This window comes from Pundamilia nyererei, unplaced genomic scaffold (assembly GCF_000239375.1).
Source record: "Pundamilia nyererei isolate P.nyererei 1_Seehausen unplaced genomic scaffold, PunNye1.0 scaffold00012, whole genome shotgun sequence".
NCBI classification, from domain to species: Eukaryota; Metazoa; Chordata; class Actinopteri; order Cichliformes; family Cichlidae; genus Pundamilia; species Pundamilia nyererei.
Window position 1 is genome coordinate 3,940,962 of NW_005187413.1, and position 21,355 is coordinate 3,962,316.

The 21,355-nt window shown below is 41.0% G+C and overlaps 2 protein-coding genes across 3 annotated transcripts in view; both read right to left on the reverse strand.

Moving 5' to 3' along the window:
• The window catches only part of cplane2 (ciliogenesis and planar polarity effector 2), a 4,157-nt gene extending 3,829 nt beyond the window's left edge, over positions 1-328 (reverse strand). Inside the window, exon 1 of the mRNA XM_005724752.2 lies at positions 325-328. Coding sequence (XP_005724809.2) covers positions 325-328 — 4 coding nt within the window. The remainder of the gene's footprint in view (positions 1-324) is intronic.
• A 1,915-nt stretch (positions 329-2,243) lies between these two features.
• epha2a (eph receptor A2 a) lies at positions 2,244-15,280 on the reverse strand. 2 transcript variants are annotated; one of them, XM_005724537.2, is made up of 17 exons: positions 15,041-15,280; positions 14,187-14,254; positions 12,090-12,726; positions 8,461-8,616; positions 8,022-8,354; positions 7,497-7,624; positions 7,179-7,356; positions 6,959-7,061; positions 6,634-6,686; positions 6,419-6,544; positions 6,135-6,320; positions 5,986-6,047; positions 5,364-5,573; positions 5,026-5,175; positions 4,580-4,773; positions 3,582-3,737; positions 2,244-3,034 (listed from the first exon to the last, which is right to left on the reverse strand). In XM_005724537.2, the coding sequence occupies exons 1-17, from the start codon at positions 15,114-15,116 to the stop codon at positions 2,926-2,928; spliced, it is 2,925 nt and encodes a 974-aa protein (XP_005724594.1). In that variant the 5' UTR covers positions 15,117-15,280; the 3' UTR covers positions 2,244-2,925. The 2 variants fall into 2 exon arrangements, with proteins under 2 accessions (XP_005724594.1, XP_005724593.1); XM_005724536.2 differs by having other exon boundaries at positions 5,986-6,320.
• Between the last annotated feature and the right edge of the window lie 6,075 nt (positions 15,281-21,355).

Consider the following 21,355-nt stretch of genomic DNA (forward strand, 5'->3'; position numbering starts at 1 on the left):
AAGTATATCTGTGTCTGTGTTTGTCCAGCTGACCTGTAAATTTGTGTTCTCTGGTGCTGTGCTGATTTAGCAATCCTGAATCCTCAGAGAAATTTCTCCCATTTTTCTCCATAGTAAATTCTCCTTTGTCTGTCTTAAAACCTTTACCATCATGCACTGAGTCTTTTATAGGCTACTGGGAAATTGTGTGTACCACCGGGTGTGGCTGTGGCTTGGTCCCTTAATGATCCAGCTGGACTGGAACATGACACCGATTGTAGATATTTAATGTGTCAGAACTGTTGTTGAACTGTTGTCAAGGGGGTCTGACATTTTTAGCCGCACCCATGACTGGGGTCCATGTGAGTCTTTGTGTCTATGTGTGAGAAAGGAGTGCGGAGATGTTTCTGTGTGAAGCAATATACTATAATTATAATAATTATCATTGTGTGAGCTGCCAGTCTTAACTTTAAGCCACAAAGGTCACGTTATCTTTCATAATTTATAATTTAACTGTGCTCATTTTAAGGATGTGTAAGGGGGATTTGACACAAAAGACCCAGTGTCAATGAGTTTCCAGTTAAACTGAGCAGAGGGGTGATTAATCACAGCTGTGGGTATGAAGGAGCACACTCATGAGTAAGTGTGACATTTTGGCCCACCTTGCCAAAGTAACGAAGCCTTATCAATTCCATCTGCATGACAAACACGGCAAAACAAGCTCTGTGAGGCTGTACCGGCGAATGAAAAGCAAAACACACTGATAAAAGCTGGTTTGATCATCAACTAATTTATGGGTTCATATCATGTTGGGTCCATGTTGGGATGTTACCCTGTGTAAAGCCTTTTAGAGGGGCATGTGCATTTGCTAAAGTAAGTAAGGCCACTGAGCCTTAGGCCTTTAGATAGGCCTAAGAGCCTGGTCTGAATATGTGTGCCTGTGCACCGCTCTGCTCTGAAATAATTAAGAACTAGGACAACTCAACCTGTCCCCAACACTATTTAATAAGACATTGTAATTTGTAAGCCACTAGCTTTTACTTTTCTTGGTTTTTTTAGTATGATTTCCAAAATATAGTGAAGAAATTATGGTGTTGGATTGTTAAAGCACTGCAAAAACTGAATAAATCAAATCACTTTTATTGTCACATCACATGTGCAGGTACACTGGTACAGTACATGTGAATGAAATTCTTGTGTGCGGGTCCATCACACCATGCCCTCAGTTTTTGTGTAGCACACTTGTGTGACATGCTATTACTGAGTGTAGTCTAGAAACAGAGCAACTATTAGCTGCAATGCATAATGATGATGCTTTTGCCTTTTGAAAAGGAGACTGAAGGTTTGATTCACACTCTTTGTTGCAGCGCTAATGGAATAAGACAAATATGAACAAGTATGAAGTATCTTCTTTTGGCTGCTCCCTTTAAGAGTCATCACAGCAGCTCATCTGCCTGCATGTCAGAGCCACCATCCAACTTCAAACCCTACATCGTAGCAGGCCTTAAATATGAAGTGTGTTTAATGTAAGCACATCTGTAGCAGTGAATACATCTTACATTGAACAGACAGCAGATTAGGATAGATTTTGATTGAGCTTCAGGTTTCCAGAAACAGATGATCACAACACGTGGAGATTGGGATAGTATGGAAAGATCATTGCAATGGAGACAACGCTCAAGTTCAAAGAAAATTTCTGCATACTTTGCATAGAGAGGCACTATTATATGGACGACATGGTGGTGCAATGGTTAGTGCCGCCCCACACAGCAAGAAGGTTCTGGGTTTGAATCTTTTGGCCAACTGGGACCTCTTTTTGCAGAGTTTGTATGTTCTTATGTTTTTAAAACATGGCCTTTTACTTTTAGGTGTTATGTATTAATGTAATTTAATATTTTCTTGTAACTACAAAGTAGTACAGCTGAGGCCGATGGAGTTTTTTGTTTTACTTAATGATAGCACTAGTTGAAAGTTCAGCTGATGATCAAAGTTTACGAAGACTATGTGCATGGTCATCCATCTGGAAGTTATTGAAACCGTCTGTCTGACCCACAAATGTCAACCTGCTTGTGTTGCTTTAAAAAAAAAAAAAAAAAAAGCAGGTGATTCATTGCCAGGGGACCACAGACGTTTGAATCAGCTTTCATGCCAATCCATCCAGCTTGGTGTTGAGCTATTTTAGCGGACTGTCACACTTGCCATCACTACAGCCATGAGTCTAAAAACACATGTTCACTGCTGCCCAATACAAGAAAGCGATACAGTTACAAGGCAACTCTGATTTTATTTAAACACGAAATACACCACCTGTGCACAAGATCAGAGTTATCTGTCATGTAACAATTGACATAAATACAAAATAAATAATAAATAAAAAAATGAACATTTGTATTAAGACGTAATGTAAACAAAACAAAGAGATGCGTGGTGTGACACAGAGACTAACTAAAAAAAAAAAAAAACCCATAAGAATGTGATTCTTTGCCCTGAGAGGAATAACAATTCCTAATTTAAAAGAAAGTCTCACTGATCACAAGAAGTAAACAAAACAAATTTAAGGATTCAGAATCACCGGCAGGATGCTGAGTGCTTCGAAGAAGTCGCTCTTTATCATTGAAGAGGCTTAGATATTTCAGTCTTTCAGGAAATGCAGGGCCGAGCATTCTCACATTATCCCACATTTGACCCTCATTTATATCATTTTATTTACTGCATTGCATAACTTGCTTATGTTCGACATTATAAACACTTTTATATAAAGATAAATTACTTTTCTCTTATTAAGTACATGAATGGTCTCATTTTGAGTCCTCTCTGAGGGTCCCTTTCAGTCATACCACACTGCTGTAGTGTAGCTCAGTTCCAGCCCCTCCACTTCAGTCCTTGTCTTCCGTGAGTGAAATGGCATGGTCGGTCAGTGCACTTTGATTTGAAGGAATGCTTAGATCACACAGCGAACACGCTGAGGGAGCTCGTCTCGTCTTTCAGGCCCAGGATGCTGTATGCTATCCGTTTCATGTGACCAGGCAGCCTCACTCCGATGTTCCTGATGTCTCTGAAAATGACACATAAGTATCTCGTGAACACAGGATTGAAACGACAAAAAACAAAACAAAAACAAAACAAAAACAGCAGAGCGGTGGTGTATGTGAACACATTTTCAGGGTGTTTTAACTCCTTTAAAAGGCAAAGACAGTTCATATAAGTGGCTTAAGGGTAATATAAAAGTTGTACCTACACAAAAAATATGTACAAATGAACCAAACCATTATTGTTTATTATTTCAAATGGGTTTAAAATGGTTTGTTTAAAGCGATGTTGTCATTAAATGGTTACTTGGGTTTATCTGACAGGGCTATGGGGCATATTTCAGAAAAAAAATGCCTGTGAGCCACTCATGCAGAAGTAACAGCAGCAGAGAATGAGTGGAATGACATGAGTGGCAGAGGGGGAGCAGAGTGCTCATGCATTCGCACGCTGGTTAACAAATGTTCAGGCTGACAGTCGGACAATTTCTCTGTGTCACTGAAAAAATGTGCAACGGTGCCGGATAAGTTAGTACAGCATGACGGAGGCTGCACCTGTGCCATGTGTGCACTTACTCATGTCTCAAAGCGAGCACCTGCTCCATGGTCGTTATCCCAGCGCGAGCGAAGCTTTCCTTGTACTGGCTCATTTTGATGGATTCCAGCCACTCGGGTACCGACCTGAACATGGTACCGTCGCCACCGCTGGTGCTGGGCAGCCGGATGGAGACGCTGTGAGGAACAAAATGTAGTTGGATTACTCATCATTAACAGTGTGTTTATGCAAGCTGAGTACATGTGATGATGTTTGAACAGGAAACAACCTGTTTTATTGTTTTAAAGTCCACTTACAAGCTGTGAGTTGTGTAACTTTACAATCCACTACAGTCTCTTTATTCTCTCTAAATATGGCCTGTGATGCTTTCTATATTAAACATAGGCCACAGTTTCAAATAGCGTCCAACCAATCCCTCTGTGCTGAAAGTTCAGGCTCGGTTTCACAGAGTATTTTCCATTGACCTTTGTACCAATTTCACTGATAGCAAATATCCTTAATGTGGTCAGCTCAGGCACACTGCTTTGGCTGTGAGCTGTTGTTTAAGCACCATTTGTGAGGAGCAGCCAATCAGAAGAAAAGCTGGCTTGTTTAGGACAATAGGTGAACTGAGGATCTGCACTAAGGCCGGTATAACATAATTAAGGATTATTTTGCACTGTGAGCAATTAAAAGCTACTAAAAACTATGAAGTTGGAAGTTAGCATAATCACTTTCTTTCAACACTGTCCCCCAATGGTTTGAATTTTTGGAGATGTAAAAACAAGATCAGTAGTTTTATGAAGAACTACTTATCAGAAGAAAATAATTGGATAACAACCAGCAGAGACTCATTGTTTCTTGCCAAGGAATAATTCCACTCATGCATACACACAAACGCACCTATCTGTATTTGTACAGATCAAATAAACAAGATGTAAAGCAATGTGTTACACATCCCCCTGTTTTTGTTTAAAGATTTAAAAAAAAAAAAAAAGATGGAAGGCACATTCCTCCCTGTTATTTATTGTGTTCATACCGTGGGTCAAAGTCTGCGATGGTCTTTAAGGATTCTGGGCTTTTGAGAAGTTTGTCCAGAAAGTTGACGATGTCTAAGAAGCGAGGTCGCTTTAAGCGTTCGTGCAGCCAACACTGGAGCATGAGCTGGTAGATAGCGGATGGGCAATCCATTGGAGCAGGAAGCCTGAAGTTCTCGTTGATAGCCTTCATGACCTGGGAAGGAGTGAAGCAGTGGTTAGATTAATCATAGACCACTGCCTGCCATTGCTACAATAAACTGCTGTGCTCATATGTTGACATTAACAGTAGATTTGAAGAGGACGGTTGGAGACTACACTGGATGTCTGGCAACTTTCTATCACCGCATAGCTCACGCAGACTCTCACTGCTAATATACATTAAAGTTTGACCCTCACAGGCCAAAACAATCCCTCATCTCCACGAAAAGTGACAAATGAAACATACCTCGTGGTTGCTCATGTCCCAGTAGGGCCGTTCTCCAAATGCCATGACTTCCCACATGACAATACCAAAGCTCCACACGTCGCTGGCCGAGGTGAACTTCCTGTATGCGATGGCCTCTGGCGCAGTCCAGCGGATGGGGATTTTACCTCCCTGACAGAAAAAAACATTAACAAATCATATTTAATGGGTGAAAAGAGTGGAAACAGGACATGCTGACAGTCTGGATACTTAAGAGTGGAAATACAGCTAACAATAAGGCATTTCTTACTAGACCAAAAAAATCCAGTTTAACTCTCTTTTGCTACGTTTGCATTGTGAAATGTAGCTGTTAGACTTACTCTGGTTGTGTAGGTGCCCTCAGCATCATCTTCCAGCACACGTGACAATCCAAAGTCAGACACCTTACACTCCAGGTTGCTGTTGACCAGAACGTTTCTTGCTGCCAGGTCACGGTGGACATAGTTCATGTCAGAGAGGTATTTCATGCCAGCGGCTATTCCACGCAGCATTCCCACAAGTTGGTACGGAGGAATCTCTCCATCACGGCCCTAAAATGAACAAAAAATAATTGCGATATTATTGTTTTTTCTTTGTCATTCTTGTTTTTACTGGGGAAATGTAGAGGAATGAAACAAAACGTGGAAAGAGCTGGGTGATATAACATAAAAGCATAGATAAAAAAATGTTGTAGTTTCATTTGTCTGTTATTCTTTGTACTGTGTATACTGTTTGTACATGAAAGTGAGTCAGGCTTGAGCCAAATTAATTATATAATTATAATATATATATAGGGACACATATTCATTTAATCCAATATAACAAAGTTCAATTAATTTCAAGTTGAACACAGAAAGGTGCCAGAAATGTTTATCTTAACCCTTAAGTACATTTTCTGAGAACAGAAAGATTAGAAAGTGATGATTAAATAATGAAGCTATTTTTCCACTAGCATGCACCTACCTTCAGATATGTGTCGAGAGCTCCGTTCTCCATGTATTCAGTCACTATCATGGCATGTTTAACTGAGAATATAAATACAAATATGTTTAATGGAGGAAATGAGTACAAGAAGTTAACAGATATGTTGGCTTTTGAGAACATTGACTCACATTTGGTGATAACTCCCTCCAGGTGGATGATATTCGGGTGTGAGAATTGACCCATGATGGTGGCCTCACTCAAGAAGTCCTGCCTCTGTTTCTCCGAGTAGCCTGGCTTGAGGGTCTTGATTGCTACAGGCACCTCGCCTCTCCCGGGAATCTTCATTACACCCCGAAACACTTCCCCAAACTCTCCTGATTGGCAGTCAAACAGCAGGTGGAAATGTTAGAAAGTCCGATCTGAGAGTTCATAAAAGTGAAGGAATGAAGGAGATTTGAAAACACCTACTCACCTACACCGATGACTTTTTGTTTGCCGATCACACTGGGGTCAATTTCAGTGACAAACTTGTGGATGGCAATATTAGGGTCCTCATAGGTATGTGGATCAATGTACGTCTTGAGAGGTTTATGTTGATCTGGTGAGAAGATCATAATCAAAAAATAAGCCTACAGTTTCAATAGTCAACCTACTTTCTGACTATTACTGCAGCTGAGCTTTGCAAACCTGTTGAAAAGTAGGGATCCTCGGGTCCTCCTCGCCTGCGAGCGTTCAGTCGCCTGAGAGGAAAACAAGATTAATCACCAGAGGACTAGGTAGAATACAGAGTGGCTTTTTAAACAATTGCAGGTCAGCTTGAGCTGACAAAGACAAAGGGTGTATTCAATAGCAGCACCAGCTATTACTCATAACCTCTCCCTGAGCTGTCATGCCAGAGTATCCTTCATTTACTTGAACTTGTGGCACATAATCACACAGTTTGCATGGCTGTAGATAATATTTATCTGAATGACACACATTGACCGTGGATATGAAGTGTACAGTTACCAACCGTTTACGCAGCAGCAGGCCAGCCACCACAACAAGCAGAATAACCGCTACTCCGAATACAGCTACCATCACCATGGTGGGCTTGTTCCCAAACTGAGGCTCAGCTGTATAAATGACAGAAATACAGACCTGTATCAACTCAAGTAATTAAAATATACACATGTATAGAGAGATGTTTGAGAAACTGTTTTGGCTACTGTAGATTTTAAGGCTGCTGGTACCTAATGGAAAAGTATTAAACTCATGGTCGGCACTGTAGCTTCCAGGGTTGCCTTCGGGGCCCAGAGCATGGACCCTGAATGTGTAAGTAGTGGCTGGGATGAGACCATCAATCTGCACAAAGCTTTTGTCCAAAATTAGGACTTTGTAGGTGGTCACATCACCCTCGGTACTGTCGTCCTACAAATTAAAAAAAAAAAGAAAGAAAGAAAAAGAAAGGAAAAGGAAAATGGATTAGAATTTGAAATGAAAAAACAGCCTCGATTTTGAAAAAAGGAGGGGAAAAAAAAAACAAAAGAGCCCAAAGCTCTCCATCGTACTTTTCTGCGGTACATAAGCTCATAGCGATGATTGATGTGGGCTGGAGGTCGGCGAGTAGGAGTCCAGGACAGAAACAGACTGGTGGGGCTGCGATCATCCAGATGGATCTCCGTCACCTTGGGGGGATCTAACGGTTGGCGAGACAGAAAGCAAAATAATGGTTAGTGACTAATCATAGTCTTTGGAAAGGACATGTGGAGATGAAAGCCTCTGGGATTCAGTGGGTCAGACTGAAGTCCTCTCCTCTGGATTGAGTCTGTCTTTTGCAAAACCCTTTAATTTATAGCTCTGATATTACATGAAAATAGCTCCAAAGTTTGTCACTCTTTTAACCCTACTCTTCGGTTTAGGAACCTGGATACCCCTTTTCTCAGAAGATATATGAAAGATGACTTTCTGGGAATAGGTCATTAATATTACAGAATATGTCACATTGCAGTGTTTACCATACAACAGTGGTTGCCACACATACAGCCCCAAAACAATAATCATATAAAGCCAATGTTCGAAAAAGAAAAGCTCACCTGTGTAGTCCAGAGCAGTGGTGATGGTTGCAGTGGGCCTCTCGGCACTGAACTGCGACACGCCACTTTGAGCCTCTACAGTGAACGTGTAGTTGAGATGAGAGTCCAGGTCACTAACAACAACTGTGGGGTCCTGCAGGTCCGTAGGTCCTGGCTCAAAGCGGATCTTCTCGCCGCAGGGGATGCAAGAGGCCTCGTCACAGAGTTTGCACACCACACTGTACATAAGGTCACTGCGACCCCCAGTCACCAGTGGTGGGCTCCAGAACAGCTGCAACTTGCCCTCCCCTGGCAGAGTCATGGAGGTAAGGTCACGAGGGGCACTAGGTGGAGCTAGGGAAATAAATAAATGACACAGAACAGTCAGAAAAATACTTCAAAATACTTTCCATGTGATAAAAGTAATTTAAAAAAAAAAAAATCTGAGTCAGGGTCTTACCGGAGCAGGCTGATGTAGGAGGGTCTGAAGGAGCCCGGAAGAAACCTTCTTCACACAGACATTCAGTGGCTCCGGAAGCAGAGGGCTTGGTGTTATCAGGACAAACCTGACAGAAGTTGTTCGATACAGAGGGCTTGAAGTATCCTGGTTTGCATGCTGTGTGTGAGAGAGAGGGGGAGAAGGTGTGTGTTGGTTTAAACATGACATATGAATCAGACAAACACAGGAAGGAATGAATGATCAAAATGCAAACAATAAGGCTCTCTCTGTGTTACCAGCCATTTCCACCCGACAGGAAGCATTTGTTGTGAGTAACCCATAATAACAGAGTCTTTGTACCCAGAGGAATGAATAGGGATTTCCCTGACGATCTGCCTTCACTCGCCTGTTTTGCCTTGAGGCCTAATCTCAGGTCGCACTGCCAGTGTCAACCGGATGACAGCATTAATTCCATCAGGTGATCTGATCTTCCCTTCCCCTGTGAACCCCTGGCTCATATTCTCTGGCAGTTAACATTTACGGTCTTGCCAAAGGAAATGGCACATTGGACACTGGTGCAATGCTATAGCGGGCATTTCGCCACATAGATAAACAGCCTTCCAGGGCATGAGAGGTTAACGAACATGCAGACAGGACAAAAATCAGAGCGCAGGGTTAGAACTGCAACTCCGTCTAAGGCTGATGTTTCCTCCCTTTCTTCCTTCCTTCCGCTAACCCCCGACATCAGTCACAAATTACAGCGACCCATTCTGAATCAGGAAAGAGGAAGAGCTAGACAGGAATATTTTTTGCTCTTTCATGGATACAGATGCACATATTTTCTAACTGAGGTAAGCCCTCAGAGCACTGTTAGAAAAATAGATTTTATCTTATGAAAGAGCTCCTGTCTCTGGTTTGATTCTGCAGTCTCCCTGTGGTGCAGTCTTTCATCTGGCTCCTGTGCTGGTGGTCAAAGAAAAGAAAAAAAAAAACACAAAAAAAAACTGAGTGAACCCTGGATTGAAGACGCCAAAGCAGAAGGACCTTTGCACCCCAACTACTGTTGCATTGGAGGCGAAGGTGCAGATTGAGATTGAGTAGGAGGGATAGAGATGAATGGATAGAAGACGGGGGATGGGGTAAAGGTCTGGAGCACCAACAGAAGTTCTCTCTGGGGAGTCACTTGGCGGCAGTGGGGGTGTAGCTGAGGGGCTTTTTTCCCCCCCCCCTCCGCATAAGAAAAGGAGGCCAGCCCATTTTATCTTGAGCTGGAGCAGCAGGACCTTTGTCACGTACCAAAGAAACCCCAGCCCCATTCATCTATTGTCTCTGAAATTGGACAGAGTGGTGCTATAAATATGTTGTATTCCTCATTATATAGCTCACAAATAGCAGCATGTGTGCCGTGCAAGAATACAAACATCATTAATGCAAACTTTCAGATTTTCATGTCAGTACTTCAGCATTTCAGTTTTGGCTTAAAAACGTGTTTTGCTCATGTTTAAAAAGGCTAGTTTAAGAAAAAATAAAACTTTTGCCCAACTTTTGTCTTCACTTGTTGATGGAAAAATGTGCTTCCAATTGTTCTAGGTTCTCTTTGACTGCCATGCATGTGAAAAGGACTTATGTTCCGCACTGATGCATCTGTTAATTGAATCCGTTTTTCACTCTTTGTACCGGCCCATTGTTCTAATGAGTGGGAACATGGATTAGGGAGCTCGTTGCATGTGTTAACAACCGGATGAAAGAGCAAAAAGAAGAGCATGTCATTGGCTAACAGCTGTCCTGTTGCTCTACTAATCCTTTTGACCAAATTACACTCCACACCTAACTAAGCGGCCACGAAGCTAACATCCCTCACACACCAACTGTCGGCGCACTCCCCACCCTCTGACTCAAAACACGGGCAACCTGCTTATTTGTGTCAGTCAGCATTCCTCCTCATCTCACTTTACTTCCTTTTCCCATAGCAGTTGGACTCTTCGAGGCCACTTTGAGGCCTCTTAGGATATCATTTTCTCTAGTTATTGCAAAAAACTGGAATAAGGCTTTGGGTTTTTTTTCATATTAGAAGACGCTACAGCATTGTTTATTTATACAAGAAACGTGAACAATTGTTGCAGTCATAAAGATTTCCTGCCTTCTTGTGCCAACGTTTCAGGTGCTTGGCTCAGGCTGCAACATTCCTGCAACTCCCTAACCCATAAATAAGATTCATGCTTTGAAGAGCTTCCAATCAGTTATTTGTTTCATTAATATAGTGTGGAAAAAATGGTGGTAAATGTTTCACAGCTATTAAATGTCATTGTTTGTATGACCAGAAGTTAAAAATCCAAAGATCTTTCACTCAAAAAATTATTTTTTGATGGATGGCCATCTTAATGACCGTTTAATTCTGTCACCTGGTATGACTAATATGTGCTCTTCTTGGAAAAGACTCAAAATGAAACCAATCTCTGCCAGGCAAGGTGGCTCAGACCATCAAGAGTCATAAACCGCAGCTTGACTCAGGCTAAACTATAACAGGCGTGTCAACCTCTTCCCTGTAATCTGTGGTTCCTGTCGCCTTAGCAACTTGCTCAAAACAAATTCCTGCGAGGAGAAGACATACCATTAAGGTAGTCATTCTGACACATTCACATTCACCCGGCCCTTCCTGTAGTCAGTCACTTCTGTAGGTGACGCCAGGATAAAAGAATTCCTTTCAGAAATCCCCACAGCCTATCGTGCCCTTCCTCCTTCCTTTTCTCTCTGCAGCTTCTCTCCTCCCACGTTTCCTCCAGACAGTCCAGTGCACCACACCCCAGAATGCCAACGCACAGGCCAACTTCTGCATGACCAGCATGAGCACAAACACTATGAACCCCACAGCTGTGTGTTTTTGTACTGACTTTACGCACACGCCGTCTTTCTCCAAGTACATACCACAAACTTTTTGCACACTTTACCTGGGCTTGGTTGAATCGGCAAAACCTCCTTAGGTTAAAAATTATGTAGGGTTTTTTTTAACACTTAAATGATTAAAAGCTATGTATATCCACTGAAAGGAAATATAATTTTGATGAAAGCCATTTTTTTGTTCTGTTTTTTTAAATTGGAAAAAAAAAATTGCTAACAAAAATCTGTTATGTTTTAAGTTTCCACTCTTAATTGCATTTAAAAGCTTCCAGTGTAGTAAAACAACCAAAGTCCACAGCTTCTTTTACTGTACATTATCACCTAAAGTCACTGAGCAATCCATAAACTAATGTCTCACCCAAGCCTCATTCCTGAGACCTGAGTGGAAGGCAGGGGAAATAATGTGCCATTAGCAAATAAAGACAATAAAGATGAGGTATCAGTGGGAAAGTGACGAAATGTGATATGGAGAAATGTTTGATTGCCTTAAAAGCTTAACAAAACAGGTTTGGATATCCGTTTCTTCCGTTTTTTCCCATGCCCAGCCCTGCCTGCTGTACCTTACCTACAGTATGATATGGAGCCTTTTTTTGCACAAGACTTCAAAGCAAACAAAGACAATTCACATTCTCGTGCACTCATTATTTCCACCATGACAAGTAAGTGGTTGAAGGCGTTTCATTTGCTTTAACTCACAGAATAACACAAACACGTCTCAGACAAGAGTGTTGCATATTTCTGGCAGTGCTTACCTTGGCAGGAGTCTCCTGTGGCTTCGTAGCCTGCAAGACATTGGCATTGAACCATGGGAACCACCCATTTACCCTCAGCTGTGCAGTAGATGCGCGGGGTGGCCTGGCTGACGGCATTCTCTACGCAGGCTCCCTCAACCTCCCTGAGAGCATCTGCCACAGTCTCTGGGAAAACTGCCAAGCTCTGCACGGTGGATGGGCATGTCTTGTAGTAGACTCGGACAGAGAGCAGCGCCACACAAGCGCCCACATCCTGAAAACCCAGGTAGAAGCCTTTCTTTGACAGCGGCCCCACAGTCTTCGTCTCTGTGTTCACCTTTAGCACCCGGCCCTGAGTGACCTCGTCGGGAGCAATGGTGGCCACTTTGCGGAACTGTCCTTTACGGAAGTTCGTTCCCACGTCAGCATCAGCCTCTGAGATGAATAGGTTGAAGGTTTCTTTGCAGCCAACAGACGCACCACCAAAAGTGTTGCAGTCTCGCACGACAAAACTGAGCTCCACAGAGACACGGCTTGTGCCCGGGCGCCGCTGAATAAACGTCGTGCGCAGCCAGTTATCCTGTTCTGTAGTCTCTATGCTACAAACACTGTAAGTGTAAAAAAGTGTGCCATTCACCACTGTCTGGACAATTTCCCACTGCAGAACAGAAGAAGATAAAGAGACAGCAAAAGGGATCAGTGTAAGGGGGGTAAAGTCGCACACAATGATGAAAGGAGAAAAGGCATCTTTTCAGGAAATAAGTAGAAGCTTTGTTCTTTCCAAAAAAAAAAACCACTTTCATTGATGAGACACCTCTTCTTTCATGCTTACTAAGAAGCTTGTAAAAGTGCAGAAGTGAGCTGGAGCTTTTTTTTTTCCACGCTTAAGGATTATTGGCCTGGACATGTGCTGCGCTCACGACGTGTGTGGTTTTCCACTAACGCACAAGCCTGCATGTGTGTGAGACATAAATCCAGCAAACACTACTGTAGAACACCAACTAACATTTACAGCAGCTAAATGAGCTTTATGAGCAGAGTCCTGCTTAAGGCATGGCAGCAAAATTGGCAGCTATTAAGAGTTTTTTAAGAGAGAGAAGCAGAGGGATTAAAAGCCTAGATTAACCATTAAAATTCAACACCTCATATGTTAGCAGTTGGGAATGGGTTTCAGGAACTAAATCAATTCTCCCACTTAGACAACTTTGGGAGCAGTTGGGGGGAAAAAAGAGGTGGCAAATGTTTGGAGAAAGGTAATTTGTGCCAGTACATTAGAAGAACACTGCTTTAGGTACCTTCACTGAATCTCTTAAATTTTCAGTCAAATGTTTAGGTATTTAGTTCTTATTACTGAGGACGTCTGGCTGGTTAAAAAACAAAACTGCTGAAGACAAGAAGCCATCCCTGGTACAAATTAAAAATAAACTTTTTAAGCGTGAGAAAGTTTCACAGCAACCGTCAGCTTTAATAGACAACGGGAAATCCTATCCAAAACAGCAACAATCTTCAGATCTTTGAGAAGAAACGTAGCCCACACAGTGGAACCGGCCATGTCCTGTTGCTTTTTTAAGACAAAAAGCCACTGAACTATAGATAGGCAGGAAGGATGGTTCTGCACATATGGACCACATTTTTTGTGTTTTCTTTTAGTCATCTCTTCATATTGTACACATTATCTTGTTTCTGTCATCTCTAAATTCAGAAAGGAATCATGAGAGGGAGGGGAAAAAAATCATCCTAAAATTTGGTTTTATGGTTTGGGCTTGGAGTGAAAAACAATCTGCAGCTATTGTGTAAAACTGTCTTTGGTACAGTAAATTTAAATGTAGGTTGAGCCTTGACATTTTAACTGCATTCATAAGTTCTTTATGAAAGGGTAGCGTTAACACAAGACTAAGCTGAGATGTGCCAAACCTCATCTAGCTGCCACTCATTCCACCTCTCCCAGAGAGTTTTTTTAGAGGACTGAATGAGCAGAGAGAGTGATAGAAGGAGAGGCCTTCTGTTATTCAAATTCTTGAAGAGAAATTTGTGTGCTTGTTGTTCTGCGAAGCGAAAGGCAGCTTAGATCCATGAACCTGCAGTCTTAAAAATGCCTGCTGAGGTATAAATACTCACTCCGTTCTCATATGGCGATGTCAACCATCCCAACTCTGATCCCGAAGCTCTCATATCCAGCAATACTTCTGCAGGAAGAAACAAGAATAAATTGTTACAACAGGGACATAATCAAGTGATATTAAGACAGACACAACAAAAAAAGTGCAGCTAACTAATTTTACCAATTTAATTCCCAGTTGGAAAAGACAACTGTGTGTCTTTATATTAGTTATTGGCTTTGTGCTTTTATTTTTGCATGTACAGTAACATTGTCTGCATTGATCTCTGGGGGCCAGCAGCTTTATAGGGGGCACATGCCATGCTTTCTGACGTTTTAATCCACCATATCGGCTTAATTCAAGACTTCATTGACCGTGTCCTCCAGGTTCAGGATTCAGGGCTAATAATGCCTGTGAAAGGCGTGGGCAGATAAATTGCCATGACGAGAGAAATACATGTATCTCCTGCACAAGTGAATTAAAAAGTTCAACAGGTGCCCCTTAGGCCCGAGGTTTAGCAGTATCACTAATAAAAATCTTTTTTTTAAATTAAAATAAAATAAATAAAATAAGACTTAGCCCTATAACAGAAAAGTAATAATAGATTTGAAAAATCTATATATTTGTTTCCAGAACCGTATAGCGAACGGACATCAAAAATACATCGCTCTTGATTTTAAACAGCTGGCTGACAAAGAAAATTACAGTGAAACTATTTTATTTATTTATTTTTAATGAAGAATAAAACATTGATACAGACAAAAATGAAAGACAAAACTCAAAGAGTTCCAGCCGAATGATTCACGGGATGCGGTAAAGCCGAGCTAAACTTTAATCTCTTATAAAAGTAGTTTAAAAGAAAAAGTAACTTACGTTCTTTCGACTGGAGACTGAGAAATACTCGGTTAATAAATAAAAACAAGAATAAGTTGAGTCCACGCAGCTCCATAGCTCCATAAAACTTTTAAAAGTCCTGCTCGTGTATCCTACAGTCAGTCTCTCGCTCGCTCGCTCCTCCGTCCACCCTTCGGCCGACACTTCTCAGAATTCCTCACTCCACCGGCTGAGCACGAGCTCTCCAGTCCTCGAGCCCATTGAGAAACAGGTGGCGTCATCGCCCCGCCCCCCTTGTCCTTTGGAATGTGGAAGTCTTCCATATTTGGCGTTTGGGGCTAGGCGTCTGAAGCACCTGTTTCATTGAGAACGAGAGGTTCTTCTTCAACTATTACTCCTTCTTCTTCTTCTTTAAGTATTGGTTTAATCAGTATAATTTTTATAGCTTATATCTCTCAGTTTCTGTCAGCGTTAAAGCCGGGTAAATGCACACTTCTTTTTAATTATTGTTGGTCATATATGTGTTAAGTATAAACATAAATATTAATATGCAAACACACATACTAACAATACCAATTATCCTACAACTCAGCGTCTATTCCTATTGTTACACTTTTGCACCGATAATCCTGGCAGCCTCTTGATGTTTATGCTTCAATAGCCTACCTAATGCCTATTATTTATTTTTAAATGATGTTTCAATGACTATAATATTGACTGTACATTGGATTTTATAGGGTTTATTTTTCATAATGAATAATTGTTCAAATTAAAAATGATACTGAAGTAAAATACTGTGCAAAACAGTAGTGCAAATGGCATTTTAGTATATTTCACCAATGTCAACAAATGGGTCTACACAAATTTAAGACATATTAAATTTACATCTGATCTTTAAATCCCATCTCAAAAATATTGTGTTGGAATTATATCTGTAAAAGTGTCTTTTAAAGTCTTTACTACAGGGAGAACTAATCCATCTTATCTCTTCCTAATTATACTATAGTTGCCATGCTTTAAGCAAATTTGAACAAAGAATACATATAAAATTAGCTTTAGTTTGTTTTGTTTTGGGGGGTTCAAAATTTGCATTAAACTTTTTTTATTTCTTTCCATCTGTTGCTAATGTAGCTTTAGAGTTTTGCACATGATATAGGAATTCAGTTAAAGATTAAGCATCAACCTATGTAGATAAACAGCTAATAGTTTTTTCTCTCTTTTCTTTCTTGCTGTGTTTGATGTTAAATCTTGTCTAAAAAAAGATGTATAGCCAATGTTTGATTATGTTCTGGAAAATTTTTTTACATTGATTTCAAATGTCTCCATAAAATGTCAATAATACACTACAAATGTTTTTGGCCTTTTTAAAGTGAGTTTAAGTTGACCATCGTCCAAGTAATTGCCTGAGTCCTTCTCCACATCCCATCCAGGGCTTGTCTTTCCCACGACTTGTAAAGGAGGGGTCAAGTAGGGGGGTGGTCTGGTATGAATATATGACTACTAATGAGACAGTCCTCATAAAGAACCTTATAATTTGGATATGAATATGCGACCACAAAGAAGATCTAACAATAACATCACCTAGCAACTCTTATCTGGAGGAATTTCAGAGTCAAGTCTTCTCTGTGAAGCAGCATGTACTTGGAGAGAAGAGCCCCTCAGGCTTAGAGCCATACACAGCCAACGGTCCTCACAAAGACCCCTGTAAAAAAAAATTTAACTGAAGAGTCAGACAATGTCTTGTCCAGCGCTACCCTACACGGCCATTAATCATACAACAGACAAAATGAAAGATACCACTGAAAGAAATAGATTAACAAGTTAAGTGCGGGTTGAGTTACGACTCTATGACCCTCCTTCAATTGCTTATAAATCAAAGTGTATTTTGGGCTGATAAGAGTAATTCTTTTAGGCTATTTTTACAGCTTACAACAATTAACAGTGAACTTTTTTCACTGTTTTTTCACTTCAAAAACGTATTCTAAGTGTCCCTCCATTTGGTTTCTCTCCATCTGCAATTTGTTAATGACTCCCCAAACACTTTCTTCATGTCAGTCACTCAACACAAGAGACTTTAGTTTTGCAACTCTCTTTAAGAAAAAAAAACATTTGGTCTGGTTTTCAGTCTCAAAGAGCCAACATCATGCTTAAGATCCACAAGATCTCTCATTTTCAAATCCTCCAACACTCTCTGTTGAGGGTGAACGGCCACTTGAAGCCAACTTCAATCTCAAAAACCTAAGCAGACCTTTTCCTCCTCTCTTTATTGATTTTGATACACACTGAGGTACGCTTAGGTGTTATTTTCAAGTGTGTTAACGCTTAGACTGTGAGAAGTGGCCTCTTGTCAACCAGTTCTCAAAGGTGTCAGAGGTTAATACCCTCTCTAATACAAAAGTATGCAAATGCTTTCATTACAATACAGGCTTCTTTTTAGCCACCGAACAGAGCATGTAACCTTCTGGAGAGTGGACTGCCGCCTCAGATCGCTCCAACACCCTCCCATCACAGGTCCCAGGCTTCTGAGGGTGATGACAACACAAAAGTACTTCACACTGGGGGCTGGGCCTGCATTTTGTGGGTCAGTGAACAACAGTCGTGGCAGCAACACCATGTCATTCAAACCTGGCTCCCCCATACCCTCGCTTTCCTTACACTTTTTGTCGTATCAGCAAACAGAGAAGTGGAACACCACTGAAAGCACTGGGGTGTTTTTGTGTAGCACTAACATGAAATGCACCTACTGTTTTCCACCACACTCTCAGTGAGAGCCCCCAAAACCCTTGTTACGAAATGATGAGTTCACACGTTTGTGCATGCATTTTTATGTCTATCACCTAACAGTGAAGGAAGCCCTCTAATCATTTACTTAAATAAAGTAGCAGGACTCTATGCAATTCTGTGAAAAAACAAGCACATCCTTACTGCTTCCATAGGAATTAAGACTAGTAGCAAAGTGCTGCTGATAAATTGCACTTGATTAACTCAAGTCAAGGCAGTTTTCTGGAGCACTGAGGTGTGTGTTAATACACTGCCACAATCTTTCAAAAAGTGGACATCCCAGCAAACTCACTGCCTCTTCTCTGCAAAGTTTGCAAAGTTGCATCTGAACTAACTGCAAGACTTCTGGCTATAATGCACAATGCCAAGTAGGAGAAAACCCAACAAAGCATATCAGTGCAAATACCTCAAACCAGCTGTCAAACACGGCAGTGAACAGATAAGGATTTGGGCTTGTTTTACAGTCACAGGCCCTGGGCACATTGCAGTTGACCTTGAACTTCTCTGTATAGAAAAGTATTTTAAAGTCAAATATGAAGCCATTTGTCTGTCAGCTAAAGCTTGGCCAAAAGTGGATCATGCAACATGACAATAATCCCAACCATAGCAGCAAATCTACAGCTAAATGTCTGAAAAAGAAAAGAATCAGGGTGCTGTGATGGCCCTGTGAAGGTCCGGACATCAACCTTCAGAGAGCTGGGCATAAATAAACGCTCACAAACTGAAACAAGAGAGACTGATAAAATCAAAGTGAAAGTGATTGCTTCAGTATGTGGTCCTACAAGCTAATCTTGGGTGAGTCCTGTGAAAAATCACTTTTTCTTTTAAATAAGTGTAAGTACTAATGACCAACAATATGAACTTACATAATAAAGACCATTGTCAGTTTTACATGATTAAATTACTGTTTTGTTTACTTTATTTGCGAGCTGCATTTGTTCCACTGGGTAGTTTAATTTAAAACCACTCTTCATTATTATTTCCTGTGTGTTTGTTGTATTTTTTGGTCTTAATTCATTTTATGACAGAACAGTAAAGCAGACAGGAAGAGAGGGGCAGAGAACACTGGAAATGACATGCAGGAAATGGCCTGGGCCGGAACTGAACCCAGACCCCTGCTGTAGCCTTTCGGCATATGGGTCGCCCTCTGGACTGATCTGTACTAGCATCCAAGTATTTAAATCTCAACTTGAAATGTAACTAATTACTACTGCTGTAAAGTAAATACTGTACAAAATACCAAATAATTTAAGTGCAGTGAAGTAGAAATACAAAGTAACATAAAATGGAAATATTAAGGTAAATACATTTACAAAATTTGTATTCATTTGCTGCATTATTATAGTCAAAATAACTGGCTTTAAATGGAACCAGTAGTTTACTTAAACATGTGGGTTACAGTTTCAGTGAAACGGCTGCTTTTTTTAAGAGGTTGTTGAGATGACTAAATCTGAATCACAGGAAAATCACTTCAGTTTCAGTTACCATTTTATGAGAGACATGTTTGAGATAATCGTGCTGCTTTCAAAAGGGTTTCTGTGAGCCTAAAATCCTTTAACTTATCTGATGGAAGAAAAATTGCACCATGCGTGTGTTGTGTTTCACAGCTTGAAAAGAATATAAAACAAAAATCATGTACGGACAAATACAGGAGTTATCTCAGCTCCGCACAAGAGCACAAAGTATGTATGTCTTCACACAAGCAAGGGGCAGGATGTCACCGAAAACTAAATAAAAACCACAAAACCTCATAATCTCACATTAGGTTTTTTTGGGGGGTTGTGTTTTTTAAAACACCCATTTATCTGTCTTACAAACAGTGAATAGATGCTATGGAAATGTCTTTATTCTTCACTGTCTGTTATCTGAAAAGGTTGTGCATTCCCCCCCCATGTCCTCAGTGATTTCCTTTTTAAAGCTCCACATGCCACCACTGGAAATACTGCCTCTCTGAACTGGAATTTGGGGCGGGTGTCTGGTGTCTCTGTGCACTATGTTATGTGCAACATAGCACTTGGAAACAAAAGGAAAGAACACGCTCAGACAAGTTTTGCAATATGAAGAAAAGAAATGTGAGAATGTGGTTAAAACACAGGAACATTACTCATACATACATAGGTTATGTCTCCTTGTGACTTAGCTCCAATCAATCAGCACTGCCTGCTTCAAAGAGCAGCTGCAGAAAAATCAACACAGAATACGGGCATTTTTTTTTTTTTGCAAGAACAGAAAGTAATACAGTTTGACACATTTTGTCTCACCTTTGAAATATAAAACCGTCTGTAATTAAATTTACCTTTAAAGCTAAACATCAAATAACAAGTCTGAACCAACTTTAAAATTACTCGCCGGAACAACCAGTCATTTAAAAAATATGAGCCTTTGTTCACTGCTCAGTATTAAGTTTCCTTATTAGCATGCAACAGGTTGTGTATTCGGATTTCTCCCAGACTGCGGCTGCTTTAATCCTACATGCCTGAGAGTGAGTTGGGGGATGAGAGCATGACTGAGAGTGAAATCTCCTTCAGTAAAGACCCGTGTTAAATGTAATGGGTGTTGGCAAGGGGGCCTAATAAAGATGACGGCACGCATTCATATGCATCAGTTTGTGTGCTCAGCTTGACAAAGTCTGCCCCGCAGGCTTAACAAAGGGGAGGAAGGAAGCCAGGGGTTGTGGGGAATGTCTGGGGGATGTGGGGTGGCAACACACACACACACACACACACAGGCCCTCCAGCTTGCTCTCAAGTCGAGGTTATAGCTGTGACAGCTGGCCTAGCACACTCTGCATGGGCTCTTTTTCTTTTGCAACACACTCCCCTCCCCTCCGCACACACACAGTCTGTGACACACACAAACACAGGATGCTCCATCCTGTTGACTGTTTACACTTCACAGTAGCCAGCCAACTTGGGAGGTTTGATCACCGGCATTACAGCTGTTTGTAAGGTAGTAGTGAGGTTATTTGGTTTGTGTGTGCCTCCTGTCGTAATCATAATTGTAGGTTTAGGTGGTTCTTTTATTTATTTATTTTTTCTTTTTCTGTAAGCCCTGTTATGTTATTAACTACTAGCTTAATAACACGTTAAAATCTTCTAAAAGCTGAGGTTGAAAATTATTCCATAACCTTGGGAAAAGTAGTTTAGGAAGATTTTGTGCTGAAACGCTCCAAAACTCCTACTGAACATCTACTGAAGGATGCTGTGGTGAGATTGTTTAACAAGTACTTTGCCTAGAAGTGTCCAAATCCATGCAATACAAACACTAAGTTAGAAAGTAAGATTTTAAATCTGATTCTGAGAGGTTGAGAAGTTAACTAGCTGTTAACTCACACACACATGACCCCGCTGAATCAAAGCTGCTGAAACAACCACATCTGTTCAGCCAAAATACAAGGGAGGACCAGAAAGGACTACTGGCAGTGTGGTCCACAACAATCAGATCATTATTCAGCCAAAAGGACACCTGCTTTGTCCGAGGTAGGCGTGATGACATGAGACAGCTGAATAATGCAGTGAATGCCATCCAGTTAAAATCTCTTAATTAAGTAATTCTATTTTTCTATAGTTGCAG

Bases quoted from the DNA above. Each gene is read 5' to 3' on its own strand.
- epha2a (XM_005724536.2), bottom strand. From the start codon at position 15,116: ATGGAGCTGCGTGGACTCAACTTATTCTTGTTTTTATTTATTAACCGA. The intron at 8,355-8,460 runs GTAAGACCCTGA...TTATTTCCCTAG, and splicing joins TCCTACATCAGCCTGCTCCG to CTCCACCTAGTGCCCCTCGT. The intron at 6,545-6,633 runs GTTTGCAAAGCT...TCTTCTCACCAG, and splicing joins GGATCCCTACTTTTCAACAG to ATCAACATAAACCTCTCAAG.